The sequence below is a fragment of the Sinocyclocheilus anshuiensis genome, unplaced genomic scaffold, assembly GCF_001515605.1.
Source record: "Sinocyclocheilus anshuiensis isolate Anshui unplaced genomic scaffold, SAMN03320099.WGS_v1.1 scaffold755, whole genome shotgun sequence".
NCBI classification, from domain to species: domain Eukaryota; kingdom Metazoa; phylum Chordata; class Actinopteri; order Cypriniformes; family Cyprinidae; genus Sinocyclocheilus; species Sinocyclocheilus anshuiensis.
This window is the reverse complement of record NW_015552587.1, coordinates 541,976-562,227: the sequence shown is the minus strand read 5'-3', so window position 1 is coordinate 562,227 and position 20,252 is coordinate 541,976. Positions and strand designations below refer to the sequence as shown.

At 37.5% G+C, this 20,252-nt stretch overlaps 3 protein-coding genes across 3 annotated transcripts in view; 1 reads left to right on the top strand and 2 right to left on the bottom strand.

Annotated features, from left to right (window-relative positions):
* Positions 1 to 191: 191 nt before the first annotated feature.
* Positions 192 to 3,865, bottom strand: hint1 (histidine triad nucleotide binding protein 1). Its single transcript, XM_016456379.1, has 4 exons — positions 3,812 to 3,865; positions 2,808 to 2,930; positions 2,299 to 2,403; positions 192 to 470 (listed from the first exon to the last, which is right to left on the bottom strand). Exons 2-4 carry the CDS (start codon positions 2,916 to 2,918, stop codon positions 306 to 308), a joined length of 381 nt encoding a protein of 126 aa, XP_016311865.1. The 5' UTR covers positions 2,919 to 2,930; positions 3,812 to 3,865; the 3' UTR covers positions 192 to 305.
* A 1,497-nt stretch (positions 3,866 to 5,362) lies between these two features.
* ubxn8 (UBX domain protein 8) lies at positions 5,363 to 8,955 on the top strand. The gene is made up of 8 exons (XM_016456363.1): positions 5,363 to 5,462; positions 5,801 to 5,926; positions 6,024 to 6,097; positions 6,216 to 6,338; positions 7,115 to 7,246; positions 8,308 to 8,349; positions 8,488 to 8,562; positions 8,640 to 8,955. The coding sequence occupies exons 1-8, from the start codon at positions 5,387 to 5,389 to the stop codon at positions 8,808 to 8,810; spliced, it is 819 nt and encodes a 272-aa protein (XP_016311849.1). The 5' UTR covers positions 5,363 to 5,386; the 3' UTR covers positions 8,811 to 8,955.
* Positions 8,956 to 14,912: 5,957 nt separating this feature from the next.
* Positions 14,913 to 20,252, bottom strand: part of ppp2cb (protein phosphatase 2, catalytic subunit, beta isozyme) — a 13,454-nt gene continuing 8,114 nt past the window's right edge. Inside the window, exons 5-7 of the mRNA XM_016456362.1 lie at positions 17,256 to 17,417; positions 17,054 to 17,172; positions 14,913 to 15,629 (exon numbers count right to left, since the gene is read on the bottom strand). Of these exons, the coding sequence (XP_016311848.1) occupies positions 15,557 to 15,629; positions 17,054 to 17,172; positions 17,256 to 17,417 (354 nt within the window). The 3' untranslated portion in view covers positions 14,913 to 15,556. The remainder of the gene's footprint in view (positions 15,630 to 17,053; positions 17,173 to 17,255; positions 17,418 to 20,252) is intronic.

Here is a 20,252-nt window from a genome sequence, read left to right as displayed (position 1 = left end):
GGGGGGGGGGGGGATGCTCAACACAACCTTTATTTGTATGTTTACTTCTGAAGGTTAACAGTGCAGTAACTCATAACACATAGGATGGCATTCAAAAGTCGACAATCAAAACAATCAAAAACTTCTGGAATATTTGTGGCAAGACTGAAATAATGATTCCAAACAACAGCATTTTATTGATTTTATTGATGTCCTTAGACAGTTGTATTTCTGATGGACTCCTACTTGACATGTAACGATTAACCTCACTCTTATGGCGAACAATGACACGACTGAGAGATACAGTGATATCCTGAGAAAAGCAGTTAGCCAGGAGGCCATCCCAGCTGACGACCCCCCAGCACGTGGATGTGAACGTGGTAAACGGACTGACCCCCGTCAGGACCCTCATTGAGCACCACTCGATATCCTCGGGGCAATCCCACCTCCTCGGCACACTTCTTAGCAACGATCATCAGGTGTCCAAGTAGCTGTGCCAATATAAACAAACAATCATAATACATAATACTTCAAAACAGACATTAACCAATAGGTCTAGTGGCATAGAGTTTTAAAGTGCCCCTATTATGGAGTTTTGAAAATGACCTTTCATGCAGTGTGCAACACAGCTCTCAGTGAATCCTGCAAAGTTTTAAATCTGAAAGTGCTCCGTGTATAAAGTTATTGGGCCTCATTTACGAAACGAACGTATGACAGAAAATTGGGCGTACGGTCGTTTCAACGCAAAACTTGGAATTTATCAATATGGACGTGAGCGGTGGCTACGATCAAATCTCACGTCTGGTCTCAGCTCGTCTATGCAAGTTTTTGAGTTACCTGAACTTGCGCGCAGCATAGTAAATACGGTGGAGAATTGCAGAATGACAGCATTTTGTTCATTTTTATTTTCCTGACCGTCAAGCGACGTCAACATGAAACATTTGCATATTGCCCGCCCACTTGTTGGTCTTTTCGCATTGGTCTGAATGAAAATGCAAATTCATTCTTTGCCACTAAGGTGCAGCTTTTGGAGCGATAATAATAGCTGTTTCCCCGGTAATGCTGTACACAAAGCAGCACTGCGCTCACAAACACTACTTTATCAGGCATTACAGGAGAGATCCAATCGGACCAATCACCGCAGATTAGCGTCACGCAAAGGAGGGGTTTGGAAAAATGAATCGTTGAGCGAATCGTTTGGGAGTCGTTGAGCAAGTAATGTGAAAAATAAATGCATATTATAAGACAATTAAAGTGTTTTTTGACCTTGCATGCATGTCATCCTGTTGTTGGGGACTCTACCAAAATATGAACCTTTCATTACCCATAACAGGGGCGCTTTAAATAGTGCCTCAATAATAAAGCTGATGGTAAATACTCATTTAAATTATGAAAATTTATTTTTAATAACAACTTTCAATTGTTTAATAACTGAATTACTGGTGAAGATCTACACTACCCAAAATCCATGAAGAGAATCTTCAATCTACCAATCAGAGAAGTCACGAAATCACAGAAAAGAGAATTTCTGTAGCAGTCTGATATTTTTTATTTTTCTGTTGTTAAAATATGTTGTTGTGATGTTGCTTAACTGAGATTTACTTTTGTAATTGTTCCATTTTTTGCTTACACTGTACCCTTTTTGACATCTAGTGGTTAGAGCTGCTAAATGTATGAACACAGGTGAATCTATTTAACCTCTTCTTGTTTGCTACTGTTTGGCACCCTGATGAAAGCCTGTTTGGCCAGATACACATCAGTGTTTCCTAACATGTAGCCCTGCAAATACAGGCATTTTAAATATTAAAATTCATGCATTAAAAATTAAAGTCTATGCAAATCTATCTCTGGATGTGGAATTCTGCCTCTTCTATGAGATAAGATAAACCTACAATAGGTTTGAACATTGAACTGACTTGAGCTGAATAACAACACTGTTGTCTTCCATAGAGCTCTACTTTAGAGCTACTATACAGCAGAATTTGAATTTTTCATATATTTAAAGTTGTCTGCATCAATGATTTTGTTATTTTCCGGTTTATTATTGTTAGGCTGCTTTGAAACAATCTACAGATTGTTTCAGAACTAACTAAAGAACTAGAAGGTGACTTGACTTAATGTTGTGTGCAGAACTGTTTATTAAAGAATGTTTATTAAGTGTCCATGGAGAAAACAAAAAGTACTTCAGAAACAAAGCCACATATATGTAAATACTATGGTAATCAACAGATTCATGGGCACTGGATTCATTTGGAGGTCTGTGGCTAATGAAGTAGTAACTTCAAACACATTTTGTAACCGTATCAGTTTAATACTGACCTCTTTATCAGCGTCCTCTGCTTCTGAGATCTGAGAGATGGGCTTTCTGGGGACCACCAAGAAGTGAGTGGGAGCCTGAGGGGCCACATCATGGAAGGCAATACACTAATACACAAACAGAGAAAGTTTAACAACGTGTATTCTGCATTCAACTAGGTGTATGAAATATATATTTAAAATTAAGCATAAAAATAGCACAGCTGCTGTGCAACAAAAACCATTCATTAACATATGCGCAATCGCAGCACGTGGAGAAATGCGACAGTTCAGTCAAGTGCAGAACACGTGAACTAGCGCAAAAATATGGCACATTTCCAGATCTCCTCGATTCCAGCTGAACTGCAGAGCTCGAGTTGAATTTGCAACGGAACTGCAGATGCATCGATAACAGAGATCAGACAGTTTATGGTTCTCACTGAAGAGCATTTTAATGCTGCCGCAGCAGGCGCAGAATCAACCGCATTAGCGTGTCAGCGCTGAAGCAGTGCAGCTGCACAAACAGACCGCACCTGATCATCTTCATAGATGATGTTGGCAGGAATCTCTTTGCGGATGATTTTGCCGAAGATCGTGTCTCCTCCCGGCTGCGCGCTCTGAGCTCGAGACACCTCATCCGCCATGATGACCACAGAGATCTTTTTCTTCTTCTTCTTCTTCTTCTTCTTGTGTTTTATGGCGGTTTGGCAAACCAGCGAAAGAGGTGCATTACCGCCACCTACTGATCTGGAGTGTGGAGTGTGCATAAATTTGGAAGAAATAAATACAGAAGGGAAAGAAAGGAGACAAAAATAATTAAAAGAAAAAAAACTAGATTCTATCTATTGTTCCTGTGTTTTTAGGCAGCTTATCCTCATCAAAATGAATCATCACAGAGAGACTGTCTCCCCTTTCATTATTCCTATTGCATTTTAGTCTTTTCACCTCAATCACTGCGGCTCCCGTAAGACCTCTCTTAATCTTTTCAACTGTTACATCTGTGGGGATCCCTGTTATTACTCCTTTCACCCATTTCTTTTCTTCTTGTACTGAACAAATCACACTTTGTCCCATGATCGATTTAACTCCTAGAGCCTTCTTTTGTTGCCTACTATCCTTACAATATATTATCAATCTACCATCCCTCAACTTCTTAACACTTTCAATCAGTCCTATCACTTCCTTAATTGTTTTAGATAATTTCAGCGGATTAATGATACTGAAAGATCCGGTTTCAAGTTTCATCACTACCTTATACTCTTCCTTCCTTCTTCTTGTCAGATGTGTTCCATTTTCACTGTCAGTTGCAGATGCGTTACTCCAGCTTTTCTTTCTTTTTCGATTTTCTACTATACTCCATTCATTATTTCCATTCCCGCCTTCATCCGCGTCAAACACTTCATCCTCCATTTCCGGATCACTTCCGGAATCTACGCCACTTCCTACCATGCACTCTCCAGTCACAGATCAGCTGTTGCCAAACCGCCTCCGACTCCAGAGCCAGCCTACCTGCCCCGCTCCCATCCACCCGAGGCACCACAGAGATCTGCTTCTGTCAATCACACACAGCTCAGAACGACAACGATTGGACAATTCCCTCTGACGACCGAGCACATGACTGGACAGCGAAAATTAACTATTTTTTCATAATAAAAGCCTCAGCGAAGTTTTCAACGTTTATTTAATCTAATATGTGACCCTGGAGCACAAAACCAGTCATAAGTCGCTGGGGTATATTTGTAGCAATAGCCAACAATACATTGTATGGGTCAAAATTATAGATTTTTCTTTTATGGCAAAAATCATTAGGATATTAAGTAAAGATCATGTGCTATGAAGATATTTTGTAAATTTCCTACCGTAAATATGTTAAAACTTAATTTTTGATTAGTAATATGCATTGCTAAGAACTTAATTTGAACAACTTTAAAGATGATTTTCTCAATATTTAGATTTTTTTGCACCCTCAGATTCCAGATTTTCAAATAGTTGTATATCAACCAAATATTAACAAACCATACATCAATGGAAAGCTTATTTATTCAGCTTTCATTTTATGTATAAATCTCAATTTCCAAAAATGGACCCTTATGACTGGTTTTGTGGTCCAGGATCACACAAGCATTCAGTACACTGTTCTAGAATGTTTTCTCGATGTAGTGGTACTGGTAGTCTACTATATTCATAATAATAAACTAATATAAACCCAATTACCTATATTAATTGAATGACACTGATATTTAGAGTGCTCTAACTCGGTTTATTTCTGCTGTGCTGTAACAGATTTATGCTAATTTCAGCAGCAAGATCCCAGTCACAGAATAAAAAAAAATGTACAGCAAGATCGCAGTCACAGAATCTTTCAGTTGAATTAGGTTTTATTATTCCTTAATTTTAATATTCTATGACTGCGATCTTGCTGCTGAAATTTGCATGGATCCGTTACAGCACAGAACAGAAAAAAACTGAATTAGAGGAGTAGCTCAATGCAAACCTAAGAACTACATTATGGAGTAATAAAGTAAGGTATAGTAAAACACTTCATAAAACTGTTTATGTATTTCAGCGTTATGTTCGGAATGTGGGGTCTCTGCCATAGACTGTATAAAAACAGGTCTCTGCAGGGCAAAAGTTGGCGACTTCAAACTTGTGGGTGTTTCTACACATAAAAATTATGCCTTTTTTTATTGACCAGAACAAAGTTTACAAAAATGTACATAACAACATGCCAGAGTGTACAAACCATTGATTCATGAATCAAAAACTGCATATTCGTAAAAAAATATTACAAGTCTTCTTTGCTTTTTTATTAACAATATTCTCCAAACTAGTAGTCCAAAGTAGTCCTTAGTCTCTTAAAGAAAATGAATGAAATTTGGCTTGGATCCTGACCATCTCTTCTTAAGTATGGGAAATTTTCCCAAAAACATGAAAATGATACCACCTCGAAACAACTGTCACTGTGACGTCAGTAAGTCCAGTAACGCGTTCGGAAACGCCCCTCCGTTTTGGCCTCGCCCACAGGTTACTCTTCTGCAGAATTATTTTTCGCGTCCGTTGGCTTTTATTTTGAAACGTGTTACTTCCGTGTTGTGATTCGTACACTGCTGACATGTCTAACAGATGTGTCGTGTTCTGTGTTTTACTGGCAGGATTTTGCTTCATTTCGTGGAAACACTCGTTGATTGGTAAGACTCTATCATGATAATCATTATTCTGGCAGAAAAATGAAAGCAGAAAATCCAGAATTTCATCATGCTAAGCTAAGCTCACTTTTAGGAGAGGAAGAAAAACATTGAAATTCCTAATATTAACTTGGAATCATTACATCATCTTATTGTTTATCAAATTATGATAACTTTTTGATCCAAATTTCTTCATTTGGAATTGGATATTGTTCTTATTTTGAGATCATTGCTATAAATCTTGAAAATCAGCTTGGGCTAATGCTACTGCAATTGCAAGTGATAAAGTGAGCCAGGGCTGCTAAAATTCAAGATGACATGTGTGATCATGTGTGTTAAAGGTGTTAAAGATGCTCTGAAGCTGGCTGGACGCGGGTTCATATTCCTGGGCATCTGCACGTGGCTGATTTACATGTTCCCGAGGCTGAACTATTTCTTCTTTCCAGTGTGTCAAGAGCTCCCAGACAGTGCGTACATTCAGCTGACAATCTGATGTTTGTGTAGTTGTGTATTTTCTGTAAAAGCTTATTTTTATAATTAAAGTTGAGGTTTGTCATCTCGCAGGCCCCCTGCTTGAATCCAACAGACAGAAAGAAGAGCAAGTCAGAAGAGCTCAACAACATCAACACAATGACAAGGTTCAACACATGACTCTGTCTTTAAAAGTGAATCAATATGAAATGTTCCACTGCAGATGAGTATGATATGAATATAAAATATTGTAATGATACATGTGTTGTTTCTCATAATATGAAGACATCTGACTATGCTGAAAGTGTGATAAAGCCGAGGCAGAGCGTATTACTCCAGCAGAGAATGGAACGATACCATCGGATGACAGGAGAGACCTGGAAACTGAGCAAGGGTTTGCCTGTCGGGGTGAGAAGACGCATTATCACCCAGAACATGACGGGTGTTCTTCTGTTTTTACTTCTTTTTTAAACAATTAAAAATAAGAATTAAAGTACATTTACATTTAATCATTTAGAAGACGCTTTTATCCAAAGCGACTTACAAATGAGGACAATAGAAGCAATCAAAATCAACAAAAGAGCAATGATATGCAAGTGCTATGACTCAGTTAGCTTAATGCAGTACACGTAGCAAGGTTTTTCTTTAAATTATATAATAAATAAAAAGAAAACAAATAGATAGAATACAAAAAGAATAGAGACGCTAGTGTTAGTTTTTTTTAAAGAAAACAAGCAGTTAGTAAATGAATAGAGACAAGTTTTTTATTTATTTATAAAGAATAGAGTTAGAATAGAAAGTGTTAGAGTGTCAAATAAAGGTGGAACAGATGTGTTTTTAGTCGTTTCTAGAAGATGGTTAAGGACTCAGCTGCTGGGATTGATTTGGGCAGGTCATTCCACCAGGAGGGAACAGTTAATGTAAAAGTCTGTGAAAGTGATTTTGTGCCTCTTTGGGATGAACAATAAAGCGACGTTCACTTGCAGAATGCAAGCTTCTAGAGGGCACATAAGTCTGAAGTAATGAATTTAGGTAAAGGGGTGCAGAGCCAGTGGTGGTTTTGTAGGCAAACATTAATGCCTTGAATTTTATGCGAGCAGCTTAAAAAAAATAGGATGAAATGACACTATTGGAAACATAGATAAACAATTTAGATTACTGACTGCACCTATGATATGGTTCAGGGGGAAGAGGACCAGAGGTGTGGTGATGCTGGTGTAGACGAGAATCCTAATCAGGGAGCCAGAAGGAGACGCAAGCTTCTTCAGACCGTTACCCAAGATCCTGTCCAACAGGAAGTGCCCAAGCAGAAGAAGGTGAATAAAAGCCTTTTTCTTGGAAAGGTGTTCTAAAGGATCCCTTGGTTATAGACATACAGTTGTGACCAGAATTATTGGCCCCCTTGGTAAATATGAGCAGCGAGGGCTGTGGAAAGTTCTGCATTGTTTGTTTACCCTTTCGATCTTTCACTCAAAACAATTTCCTTTCATTGAAGTAAAACAGTTGAAAGCGGGAGGGGAAATTAAATTCATGTTTTCTCCAGTGCATGTTGACCAGCAATTATTAGCATGCCTAGAAATATCTCTAAAGTAAATTCATATTCATATTCACATTTTAGCACACCAGGGTGAATACAAAGCCATGACTTTTCTATTTCACAGGACTATAAATATATATAGGGAACACAAAGGCCTAAATCCTTTCATCATCCTCCATCACAAACAGAACAAGATTGCTAAACTTCACAAATTAGAAAGTGGCTGTAAGTAAAGCGCTAAAGCATTGAAAATTGCTACAAATCTGCCTGGAAGAAGACGTCTGTATTGTCTTGTTGCGTGGTGAGGAGGATAGTTTGAGTGGCCAAAGACTCTCCAAGTATCACAGCTGGAGAATTGCAGAAATTAGTTGAGTCTTGGGGTCAAAAGCCTTAAAAGTACATCAGACATCCCTTACAAGCTGTTTGGGAGGATTTCAAGATAAAAATCTTCTGCTGTCACCTAAAACACACTATTCAACTTGCATATTGCATATAAAAAACTTGCATCTAAAACAAAAAAGAAAAAAAGTGCAGTAACAGATCACTGTAGCGCCTCAGTTCAAGCGGCACACGTGAACCGATCATCTTTTCATATTTACTTAAAGCACGAAATAAACATGAGTGAACATCAGAAGGTATTTTATGTCAAAGACTGTTTGTAATGAAAGATCAAAAGTATAAACAATGCAGAACTTTTTTTTCCAGAGCATCCTTTGCTCATATTTACCAAGGGAGGGGGCAGTAATTCTGACCACAACTGTAAATGTATGTAGCACTTTCAGAAACGTCCCCCTGTGTTATGGTCCTGTGTGGAAGAAATGTTTTTTTCTCCCGTTAAAGGTCATAGTTTTGCCTGACGAGCCGTCAGTGGATACTGAGGGGGTGAGTGAACTTACACCACAGAAAATATAGACCAAGAAATAAAAACAAGAGGCAGATCATGACCCAATAATAACTGGTACTTTCTTCTGTGAAGGCATGTATTTATAGTTACATCTCTGCTCTGTAATTCACTGACAGGTTGTAAAAATAGCTCTAAGATGTCCAAGTGGAAGAACGATCTACAGGAGTTTCCTCAAATCCTGGAGTTCTCTGGTGAGTCTCCCTGATTACTGTGATCTGGTTTGAGTAGAGAAGATGCAAAGGTTATGTTCATGTCTTATTGTCATTAGCTGCTTCTTGACTGGATGATGAAGACAGGATACCATCCTGCTCTCTACACACTGTGTACATCCTACCCGAGGACCGTGCTGATCGCCGCTGCAGACGTGAGCCTGGAGGAGGCTGGCGTTCTCACCAACACAGTGCTGAATGTGGAGGAGAAAGAGCCGTCCATTACCTAAGAGCACTTCTGTTTCTGAAAAGCTTTTATTGGACTGAATGGAGCTGGTTATGGATATCAGTGTCAGTGCAGTAATATCATGCACCAGTTGAAAGGATTTTATTCTTTACATGTGGCATAATTGGGATACATTTCAGTGCAATTTTTTTTTTCCACAACAAATGGCCAAGCAAGCGCAGACACTGACAAGATACACGATACAGAACGAGACCAAACGCGATATCAGCACGTCTCCACTCGCAAATGCTTTTCGTTTGCTGATATTAGATTTTCTATAAGACTTGAGGATCTACCTTTCAATGTTTTTTTTTTTTTATTAAGTCAGCATAAAAATGAAAACCAGTACAACCAGTGTTGGGGAGTAATGAGTTACATGTAACGGAATTACGTAACTTTTATTTTAACTTTATTTTAAGGTGTCCTTGTTACAGTGTAATTATACATTTAAGTACTGAGTAATATTAACAACATGTATTTACTATAGGATTAGGGGTTGGTTTAGGGTTATTGCATGTAATTATGCATAATTTTGTGCTAATACTATAGTAATTACATGTAACGTGTAACAAGGACACCTTAAAATAAAGTGTTACCCAAAATAAGTGTAACTAATCTGTTAGAGTTACTGAAAAAAAAGTGTAATTAAATTACAGTTACTTATGAAAATGTTAACTATTACAAAGGGGGTTACATATGAATATTTACTCACACACACACACGCATAAAGATTTAATTGATTTCTATCCCAAATTGCATTGACTGCTCTGAAATATGAGACACCAATGTTTCAGGAGTTTAGGATACAGAATAGGACACATGCTAATTTGATTTTCTTTTTGGGTAAGTGTATATTGCTTTATTTTTTAAGATTAAAATGTTTTCCAAGGCATTGTTATATTCCAGTGTTTCCTGTCATAGCAATGCAAGGATTTGATTTCAAAAACAGCATCATAACTATTAAACTAGATAAAAAAGTTCGTCAAGACAAACTTTAGGTTGGCTTGAGAAAGCCTAGCCTGAAAGTTTAAAGCAGTTGTAAAAGCCAGAAGTTTGAAAATTTAGATAGATTAGCATGTTTTTAGCATGATTAGCCTGTTAATAGCATATTGCTGGCATGATTAGCAAATATCTAGCATGTTTTTTTAGCAAGATTAGCATATGATTAGCATGTTGATAACATGATTAGCATGTTACTAGCACGTTATTAGTATGTTTCTGGCATGATTAGCATGTCGCTAAGATAGATAGATGGATAAGAAATGTTAGATGAGTTTGAATGGGTTAGAAATAGTACATAGAAGGGAAGCTTGATTGGGTCTAATGGGCTTCAGTTTGTTTACATTTGAATTTTGACAGTTGGAGTTTGAATAGTCTTGGCTCATCTGAACATTCCGTCAATGTAAATCTATGGGATTTTTATGATTTTTAATCTTCATTTTTATGAAACCCATAAGTCGGATCAGTCTGAAGAGCTGGGCTGAGTTTGGTGGTTCTAGCTCGAAAGCTCTAGGAGGAGGAGCATTCAGAAATTTAGTCTAAGAATAATAATAATAATAATAATAAGCTTAAGTAGCAGATCAGTAGGTTGCTTTCTCAAGCCAACCTAACTACAACCCCAATTCCAGAGAAGTTGGGACATTTTGTAAAATGCAATAGAATCAAGAATCTGTGATTTGTTCATTTTCTTTAACTTTTATTTAATTGACAAAAGTACAAAGAAAAGATTACCAAAGAATTCACTGACCAACGTAAATGTATTTTGTAAATATGAACAAATTTTGATTTTGATGGCTGCAACACATTCCAAAAAAGTTGGGAGAGTGACGTTTAACACTGTGTCACATCAACCTTCCTTTTAATTACAATGTTTCATTGTTTGGGAATTGAGGATTCTATAATTGTTAAAGTTTTGCAAGCAAAATCTTTGCCCAGTCTCGCTTGATACGAGACTTCAGAAGCTCAGCAGTCTGTGATTGTCGTTGTCTGATTCTCCTTTTCATGACTGGTCATACGTTTTCAATAGGAGTCAGATCTGGACTGCAGGCAGGCTGGTCTAACACATTCACTCTGAGTCTACGAAACCACGCTGTTGTAGCACATTGTCTTGATCTAATTACCATGGACTTCCCATGAAAGACATCATCTTGATGGCAGTATATATCTCTGTACAATCCCAATATATGCCTCCATGTCAATAGTACCTTCGCACATAAGCCAGTCACCCATCATGCTCTGCTGCACCCCCATACCATGACAGACGTTTGCTTTTGCTTCTGTCACTGATGAAAGTCTGGATGCTCCCTCTGGTCTTTGGGACTGAGAACTCAAAATCAATTTTTCTCAGAAACACATTGAGATGAGCTCTGGCCCAGAACCCGGCAGCATCGCTGGATAGAATTGATGTATAGCTTTCTGCTAGTGTAACAGAGATTCAAGTTGCATTTCTTGATGCAGCAGCAGACTGTGGTAATTGACAGCAGTTTTCAGTAGTACTCCTGAGCCCATGTGGCTATATTTAACACGGTTTCTCATGCAATGGCATCTGAGGGGTCAAAGGTCAAGCACATTCAACTGAGGTTTCCTGCCTTGCCCTTTATGTACTGTGATTTCTCTGGATTCCCTCAATCTTTTCACAATATTTTGTATGGTACTTGATGACACTTAAATTCTTTGCAATTTTGCATTGCGAAATGTGATTTTTGATTTGGCAATTCTCTCGTGAAATTTGGCACAAAGTGACGAGCCATGATCCAGCTTTTCTTGCAAAGACTGAGATGCTCCTTTTTTACCCAAACATGATACCTTGACCTATTACCAATTCACTTGCTTACTGTGAACCGTTTCAAAACAGTTTAACGTGGATATTCTATAACCTTCTCACTTTTATTTTGACTCTGTCCCAACTTTTTTGGAATGTGTTGCAGCGGTCAAAAACAAAATTTGTTCATATTTACAAAATACATTTACGTTGGTCAGTGAAAACTTTTCTTTGTACTTTTGTCAATTAAATAAAAGTTAAAGAGAATTAACAAATTACAGATTATTGCATTTTACAAAATGTCCCAACTTCTCTGGAATTGGGGTTGTATATCTCATGATTTTAAATCTGTATTTATGCTCCGAGATCTCAAAGTAAAAAGAGGTGCTAAAGTCTGATTTTGTGGTGGATGTGCTTTAAAATTAAATTAATATACCGGTAATCTTAATTCAAATGATGGAGGATTCTGAAAGGTTGACAGTCAGTGTTGAGCACTACTGTAAGGTTAACCCTGCCTGCTTTAAATATTAGAAAATGATTGAAAAATGGTTGAAAACATTCGTTAGAAATGTAGAAAAGTAATCAAAAATAAAAAAATCAGTTACTTTAATAAAGTAATTTAAATAGTTACACTGCAATTTAGGGAAACTTGTAATCTGTAACCTTTTACATTTCCAAAGTAACCTTCCCAACACTGAAGACAACAAATGCTACCATGCTGTATAAAAGATTAATTTGATTTGAGATTATTTAGCTGTCTATCACAATGTTCATACACTAAAAATTTGGGGTCAGTCTGACTTTTTAATTTGATACTTTCATTCATCAAGGGTGCATTAAATTGATGCCTGGATCCTTAAAAACGGTATCTCAGTTCTGGAAAAACAATAAGTAGCACAGCTGTTTTCAACATTGATAAATATTTTTTATAAACACCTATTGGTTTTCCTTTTCGGCTTTTTGGTAATGAAAGTACAAATGTGTAACAGGACTAACAGCACACAGTTCCTGAGGAGTTACCATGTAAGTACACTGGTATTACAGTGGTGCACCAACTCCACTAACTTGAGATCCAACTCCTCCCACTTTACATATCCCTAAACCTACCCATCTCCACCCCCTGGATCAAATGGTTCCAATTACTCTTATACATATTGTTACAAAATTTAGTTATATAATTCCTGTTTCACAAGTACTTAGTGAAGTGAAAAAAGTGTTGTTACCAATGTCCTGTTACACATTTGTACTTACACAAACCATCCTGAGGGTTGTTACATGTGTGTAGTTACAGAAATATTACAGCTGTAGATACTATGTACCAATGTGTACTTACACTGTGGTTACATACTACGTACACATTTAGTTACTATGCAAGTACACAGGTATTATGGACACAATATAAAGTGGGACCAAAAATATTACTGACCGCAAAATAAATTCTATTTGATTCAAAAACATGCCCTGGTCTTAGTGTGAATGATACGTCAGTTTGTTATTCTCATGAATATATTTCACCAAAATGTAATAACTTGCCCTACCTCTAAAACAACTAATGGCTGCTGTTGTAGGTGCTGCAGGCTTGCCAGTTGTTCACACCTTGTCAATTATTCACCCAGTAATGCTAATGCTGCTTAACATTCACGTAAATGTTATGGCAATAACCGTTTATAATGCTAGAACTGAAATAAGTGGATGTGTGATATTCTGGGTAGTGACAAACTTACATTCAGCTTAATATCTGGAGAGAGCTAACCATTTGCTTTGACTCCTTCACCATGTGATGTACCCCAATCCTCAAGCAGAAGGAACTAGATGAATATTCAGAATAATACCAGTCGCAAAGGTGCAAACAGGTAAGGGGGCAAAAGGTGAAAACATTGCGCAGATCGGGGGCATGCTCCACACGGAATTTCTTTTAAAGATATTTGCTTTACATGCTCATTTGTGGTTACTTTAAGGTATTTGAAAAAAAAATGTATTACCTTATATGTCCAAAACTGTAATTTTTCACAAAATAAATGAATTAACAACATTTTACAAAACGTAAATGTTATGGCAATAACCGTTTATAATGCTAGAACTGAAATAAGTGGATGTGTGATATTCTGGGTAGTGACAAACTTACATTCAGCTTAATATCTGGAGAGAGCTAACCATTTGCTTTGACTCCTTCACCATGTGATGTACCCCAATCCTCAAGCAGAAGGAACTAGATGAATATTCAGAATAATACCAGTCGCAAAGGTGCAAACAGGTAAGGGGGCAAAAGGTGAAAACATTGCGCAGATCGGGGGCATGCTCCACACAGAATTTCTTTTAAAGATATTTGCTTTACATGCTCATTTGTGGTTACTTTAAGGTATTTGAAAAAAAAATTTATTACCTTATATGTCCAAAACTGTAATTTTTCACAAAATAAATGAATAAACAACATTTTACAAAAATCAAGATTGAATATATTTGGTCAAAATCCCATGTTATAAAATATGAAGTTCTACGCAGGCTAAGCCAATATTGGCTGATTAGATCTCATAGGTGTCCTATTTTGATCTCTAAAAAGTGAGTGGTCACTGAAAGATGAGGAGTTCGCATCGATGCAGTCCAGTCTGGTGTGTGTTGCACACTGGAATCAAACCACCCCATGCTGGTTTCGTCTGGCCAGAGCAGAACTGGTCACAGATCGAGTTTTGGTTCCTTGCCACTGTTGCCTTTTGGCTTAGTTGGGGACACTTGACACTTGGCAATATTATCAACTTGATTACACAGACACTATTGGATGACAACACTGTTCTACAGAGGTGCTTTATAGATGAATTAAACTCATTGCATAATTGATGAACTTCACACAATTATTAAACTGAATCAACAACGAACTGAACAATCGACTGGTTAGTACTGTCCTCTTTTTATTTTCCTGAAAAGCTACTTCGACACAATCTGTATTGTATAAAGCGCTACTTAACATTAGCATCAATGGCGGTTACTCATCTGGAACAAACCCCCAAAACAGCCCCCTAAACCAAGAAATCAGTCACTGGTAAAACACAAAGTAATGAATTGAGTTTTTCTTTCTGCAGAATACTGATATTTAGGACCGTCTGTGAATGAAGACGCTCTTTGCAGCCAGAGTGTAGTTACAACTTGTATCAGCAGAGGATTGTGCTAACCTGTCAAACCTTGAAAAATGATCTACACCGTTTTTTATGATCCAGTAAATTCTTAATGGAAAATAGAAAAATAAAACTTAACTCTACATCATTTATGGCTGCTGATTTGTCCCGTTTCAACAGTATTGTTTCATTATGGATAACATTATCAGTTTCAAACAAAAGCACAACTAGTGTGTAGTTTTGGAGTAGCTTGCGATTAGAAGCAGTTTATTAGTTCAAATACACCAAAGAAGAGGCCATCACTTATTGACAAATACACAGAAGACAGGTAACACAAAAGAAAAGAAAATGGTAAGATTAGACAAAGAGGGACAGTCAGATAAAGTCCATATACACTTGTGTGTACACTCCCAGAACGGAAGAGGCACGTCCTTCGGTTTCAACATTCCCTCCCAATAGGATTTTTTATTTTTTTTGATGAAGATATAGGAAAGGATGTCAGCTTTTGCACTTGTATAAAATGTTACTGTTTTTCACATGCCTGGCATTGCCAACTTAAAGAACTTTTTTTTTAATCCAGTGATACTGTGAGAGAGAAATTAGACAATTGAAGAACGAAGGGAACATCTCTATTCATTGTATACAGCAGGCATTTTGCACTATAGGCTAAAACGAAACACTTTGTAGCAGTACTGAGACAGAGCGATCGGATTTGGGCATTAAATGCTTATATGGCACATTTTGGTCCGTGTTAGTGTTGTTGTGTCAGAACATTTCTCCCATTTTATATACACATTGGATGAACAGATGTATACATGTTTGGATTTGTCATCATTTTGCGCGTGCTTCAGGGCTCTTTCGTGGCAGGCCAGTGCTCGCTTATAGGAAGTAGTCGGGGGTGCGGCGGGTGACGTGAGGTTCTCCGCGTCGAGGAGCTGGATCAAACTGAAGGCTGGGGGAAAGAAGAAAAGCGGTTTAAATGCACAGCTCACTGTTCAATTGACTTTCACTCAAAAACCTCAATAAGAAAGAATATTTTGCAGAAGGAATGACAATGAAGCATCATTTTAGGACTATTCAGAATTTTTGCACTTGGACATTTAAACGGCAATTAAGCACATTTTACCCCACAGTTCTCATAGCAGTCTGGAGGTTTTTTGTTTTGTTTTTATTCCCACTGTTCTTAATGGTGACTGTCATTAGTTTTATTACTGTAACGGTCATTTATTCTCTCTCCTATCCAGGTTTAATATGCAGCGAGACATTTATGGGTTAATTTTCCTGAAGTAAGGCCCTGTGATTTCCACAATGTGGAGAACGTGGAAGGAATCGCGGAATCCAATCATAAAAACGGAATTTACTGTTTAACGCAGAAAGGTCACGGAATTTGCCAAATGTTGGATGGATATATCAAAATTAGGTCAGTACACAGATCAAAACGCGATATGGACTAGTGTCTGTGTATACCATTTAAATATGAATCCTGCATGTTATTCTCTGTGTGAATGAATGGCGCAGATATGTGGCTTCATCTTCACAGGAACCCATCAAAATAAAAGTGTGGCTTGCTTGACTTAATGTAATGATAGTACTACTACTACTAATAAAATTATTATTAAAACATTATTTTTAAAGGAATATTTACCAGAAAAATTATTTACCAGAATTTATTTAGCAGAAAAATGTAAATACACGACACAGTATTTCTGGAAAAAAATTAATAAATAAAATAAATAACTTTTTTGCTTTTTTATGCTTTTGATTATTACTATTTAATGAAACATTACTTTTTTGAAACAAATATTTAATTAAATAGAACCCAGAAAAATAATGGATTTGGTAAAAAAAAACAAAAAACTGAAAAACATTTCATAGGGCCTTAAAAATTACATTTTTGTTCAATGTTTAATAAACTGCTGTTTAATAATGTAAGTTTCATGATTTCAATAAATTAGACATGCTTTTTGATGAATACAATTTAATTTAACCATTAAAACAGTCTTGAAAAACGTAAATGGAAAAAAAACGGAATTTGGGAAAAAATAAAACGGATTTCATAGGGTCCCACTGACGTGTCCAACACAAGTGCTGTGAAAAGATTACTTTGTGAACACTCATGGGAGTGTTCAGAAAACCTTGCAAGTGGCACTTTGTGGGCAATTACACCCTTCACTTTAAAATTAAAGACTTTGCATTGCAGCAATAAAATATTTTGGGGTTAGCAATGCCAAAAAAAAAAAACTCTACACTCTAAGAAATAGGCTTCATTTGTATTCTTGAAGTGAGCCAACTGAAATATAATTCAGACATGTAGTTGAAATCACATTTTATATGACGGTACATATTTAAAAGATTATCATAAGATGCACAACTTACAACGAATATTTAAGAGTATCGTCCAGTTCCATAATGGCTGCCTGATTTCCACAGCGATAGCAGTAGTTTGGCGCACTGAAGATAGTGACAACGTTCCTATCATGACACCAGTTGTATCCCTGGGGGAAAAAGTAGTTTTATTTGATCTGATTATGATCTTTATCCACCGAAGGGCTGTGAAGAGCTGGACTGTGGATCTCACCTCCATGACCAGCTGATGAGCACGGGACACCAGCGTGAGGCCATTAGCGTGGTTGAAGGTCTCAGAAATGTCCTGTCCAAACGTGTAACCAGCTCCACGTGGAGAGATTCCCCAGCCACCGCGATCATCAGGGTCTGACCACAGCAGGTCACACATGGGTCCCTGAAACACACACAGATGCGTTCTCCATAAACCAGCCAAATATTTCATATAGATGCCACATATCTTAAACCAGGGGTCTCCAACCTTTTTGTGAGTGAGGGCTCCCTGAAGGGATAAAATAGTCTCAAGGGCTACTTGTTTGATATACTCCAATACACACACACATATAGATTTTATGCAAAAATGCATTTTATTTTTCCCTAAATTCTGTTTTCTCCATTTGATTTCTTATGGATTCCATGTTTTATGATTCAGTACAAATTTATCATAGAATTAATAAAACTTTAACAATTTAATCAATCTTTTAAAATGTAATCAAATAAAAATAAATTTACAACAAAACATTGCATTTTTTAATTTTAATTTTATTTTATCAGACATGATGCTGCACAACAGAACTGTATAAATGAATAATAATAAAAAATAACTTGGTTGTATGATATTCCTTAAAAATAATAATATTATTTTTACTTTGAATACATTACTACTGTATACTACAATGCAATTCTCAGTCACAATTTCTCATTAAACCGGACTTTTATTTTGACGGTTTGTCGTGAAGGTCTTTCAGTTAGTTTTAGATTCAGTGTGTATTTGATGGTATTTTTCTCAAATGAAACTGCATAAAGCTGGTGAAGTGACTCTCAGAGCAGCTCTGAAGATGAAGTGCATGTGTTCATGTCCTCATATATTGAGACACAGATGCTGAAAACACCGCGAGTCACGTGTGTTTGAGTTTGTGCATCAGATGAAACTACTCTCCACGCATTCACACAGAACATGCAGACTTATTAGCGACATGCACTGACTGGTTGCTGTAACATTTATTTCTGTTGTGTGATAGGATGTTCCTAAAATGACAGCTTCACACAAAGACTAGACTAAAACTAAAATTAAAACAGGCCGCCAAAAACAACACTACTTGGCGGGCGACTCAGAGACTCCATGCGGGCTACCAGGTGACCACGGGCACCACGGTGGTGACCACTGACTTAAACACTTTAAATACTCAACATTAGGGCCTTTCGCACCTCTTTAGTTCCAGAACTAAACGTACAGTACTAAAGTACTGGGTCGATTTTGTGCGAACTATTTTCCAGTACCATTTAAAGGGTTGCTTTCGCACCGACAGTGTGTACTAGGAAGTGACATAAGCCGGTCGAGAAGTGACGTAAGCCGGTCGACAGCGACGTCATTTGTGCACGGCGTTCAACAACAGAAACAAAGAAAAATAACGTTAACAACAGGAGGATAGAGGACGCTGTGATCGGAGCTGTTTTTGTGTCTCGCTGGTTTCACAATAATGGACATGGAATGTCGACGTATACGTAAAGCTATTGAAAGAACAGAAAGGAGGACTAAGAATCTCCAATGACAACCGGCAGTGCTACATTTGCTACAAGTGCCTGCACTTCAGCGTCCGTACATCTTGCGAAATAAGTTGACACAATGTTTACAGTATGTTTACACGCCGTTTTAAATCATGGTGGGTGAGGGCGTTTTCATACGCATTTGGCCAATCAATGTCTACTTACGTCACGGGTAGTACCAGTTGTGCTGGTTAGACCCTGCTCCGGAGTAGGAGCTAATTTGGTTCTTGAAAAAGGCAGTCCGGTACTAAAATCGCACCCAGTTCCGGCGGTGCGAAAACGCCAAAAAGTGGGTAGTTCCACAATTAGTTCTGGTACTATGTAAAGGTTCCCGCGGTGCGAAAGGCCCTATTTAGAAGCATAGCTGTTATCTTGGTTATTTCATCTAAGGAGCTAATAAAAGTTGAAGAGACAAAGTTCGGCTTAAAACCCATGCATCTGATCTTGATAAGCGCAAACGAAAGCCCATAATGCACTGCAGGTCATGGTGAACGAGCGTGAGAACACACATCCTCAGCAGTCGCTCTGCATGCCATAAGCACTTCAGAACTTCAGTAAATATAACACGTTCCGTATTTCTGAATGCTGGTTAAAATCAGAACTTGCAATGCCATTCGTCAATTAATTTAGAGCATTTTGCATATTTTTGTATCCAGTAAATTAGCCAAACGGGTTCGCAAAATGGTATGATTTGATTGGACATTCAACTGGATTAGTTCAGAAAGAAAAATCTGAAGCAGTTTCTCAGTCAGCGAAGCAGTTATCAGGACTCAGAGAGCAAATCGAGGCTGGTGTACATTTATAGAGACAAGCAGAACAATTAGAAAACCTTTCTTTAATTAGTGCTGTCAATGTTGCACCAGTCAACTGGTCATGAATCAGAACCGGATGGTTTTTGCTACAAATACCCAACTGGCAACCAGCCTTTTTTTTTTTTTTTTCAGCTGATCTCTGTTACAGGCTTGAACACAAACAACATTGCAATCATTTTCCAAAATGTCATTTGTGGAAATATTACAAGTGTGTAAACAGCCGTTAACAAATTCAAGAAACACTGAAGACGGACACAAAGAGGAGAATATACTGTAGCAGCAGAACAAGCTCACTGTTAACAATGCGCGCAAGAAAATGGAAGAAAATCCTTAATATTGAATTGTTGATGGGGGAACTGACTGTAAAGTTTAGGTGGTATTTTCATTTCATCTTGTTTCTGTATAATACATATTAAAAGTATTTTTTATAAGTGCAGTGCTACTTTTGTTTTTAAACAGCAATAACCAAGGAAGTACTGTATTGCTGCTGTTCCATAAGTGCCACCTGCTGTCAGAGAGTGAATTTGCAGCTCTTTTAGCCCATCTGCTGATTTGGTTGCATTAGGTTTATTTTAGGGATGCGCCGATCCGATATTCATATCTCATTCATATTCATTTTCTCGGATCGGGTATCGGTCAGAGAGGGCCGACCC

Bases quoted from the DNA above. Each gene is read 5' to 3' on its own strand.
- hint1 (XM_016456379.1), bottom strand. From the start codon at position 2,918: ATGGCGGATGAGGTGTCTCGAGCTCAGAGCGCGCAGCCGGGAGGAGAC. The intron at 2,404-2,807 runs GTGCGGTCTGTT...TTTGTGTATTAG, and splicing joins TCATCTATGAAGATGATCAG to TGTATTGCCTTCCATGATGT. The intron at 471-2,298 runs GTCAGTATTAAA...ATATTGGCACAG, and splicing joins CAGAGGACGCTGATAAAGAG to CTACTTGGACACCTGATGAT.
- ubxn8 (XM_016456363.1), top strand. From the start codon at position 5,387: ATGTCTAACAGATGTGTCGTGTTCTGTGTTTTACTGGCAGGATTTTGC. The intron at 5,927-6,023 runs GTGCGTACATTC...GTCATCTCGCAG, and splicing joins GTGTCAAGAGCTCCCAGACA to GCCCCCTGCTTGAATCCAAC. The intron at 6,098-6,215 runs GTTCAACACATG...CATAATATGAAG, and splicing joins AACATCAACACAATGACAAG to ACATCTGACTATGCTGAAAG.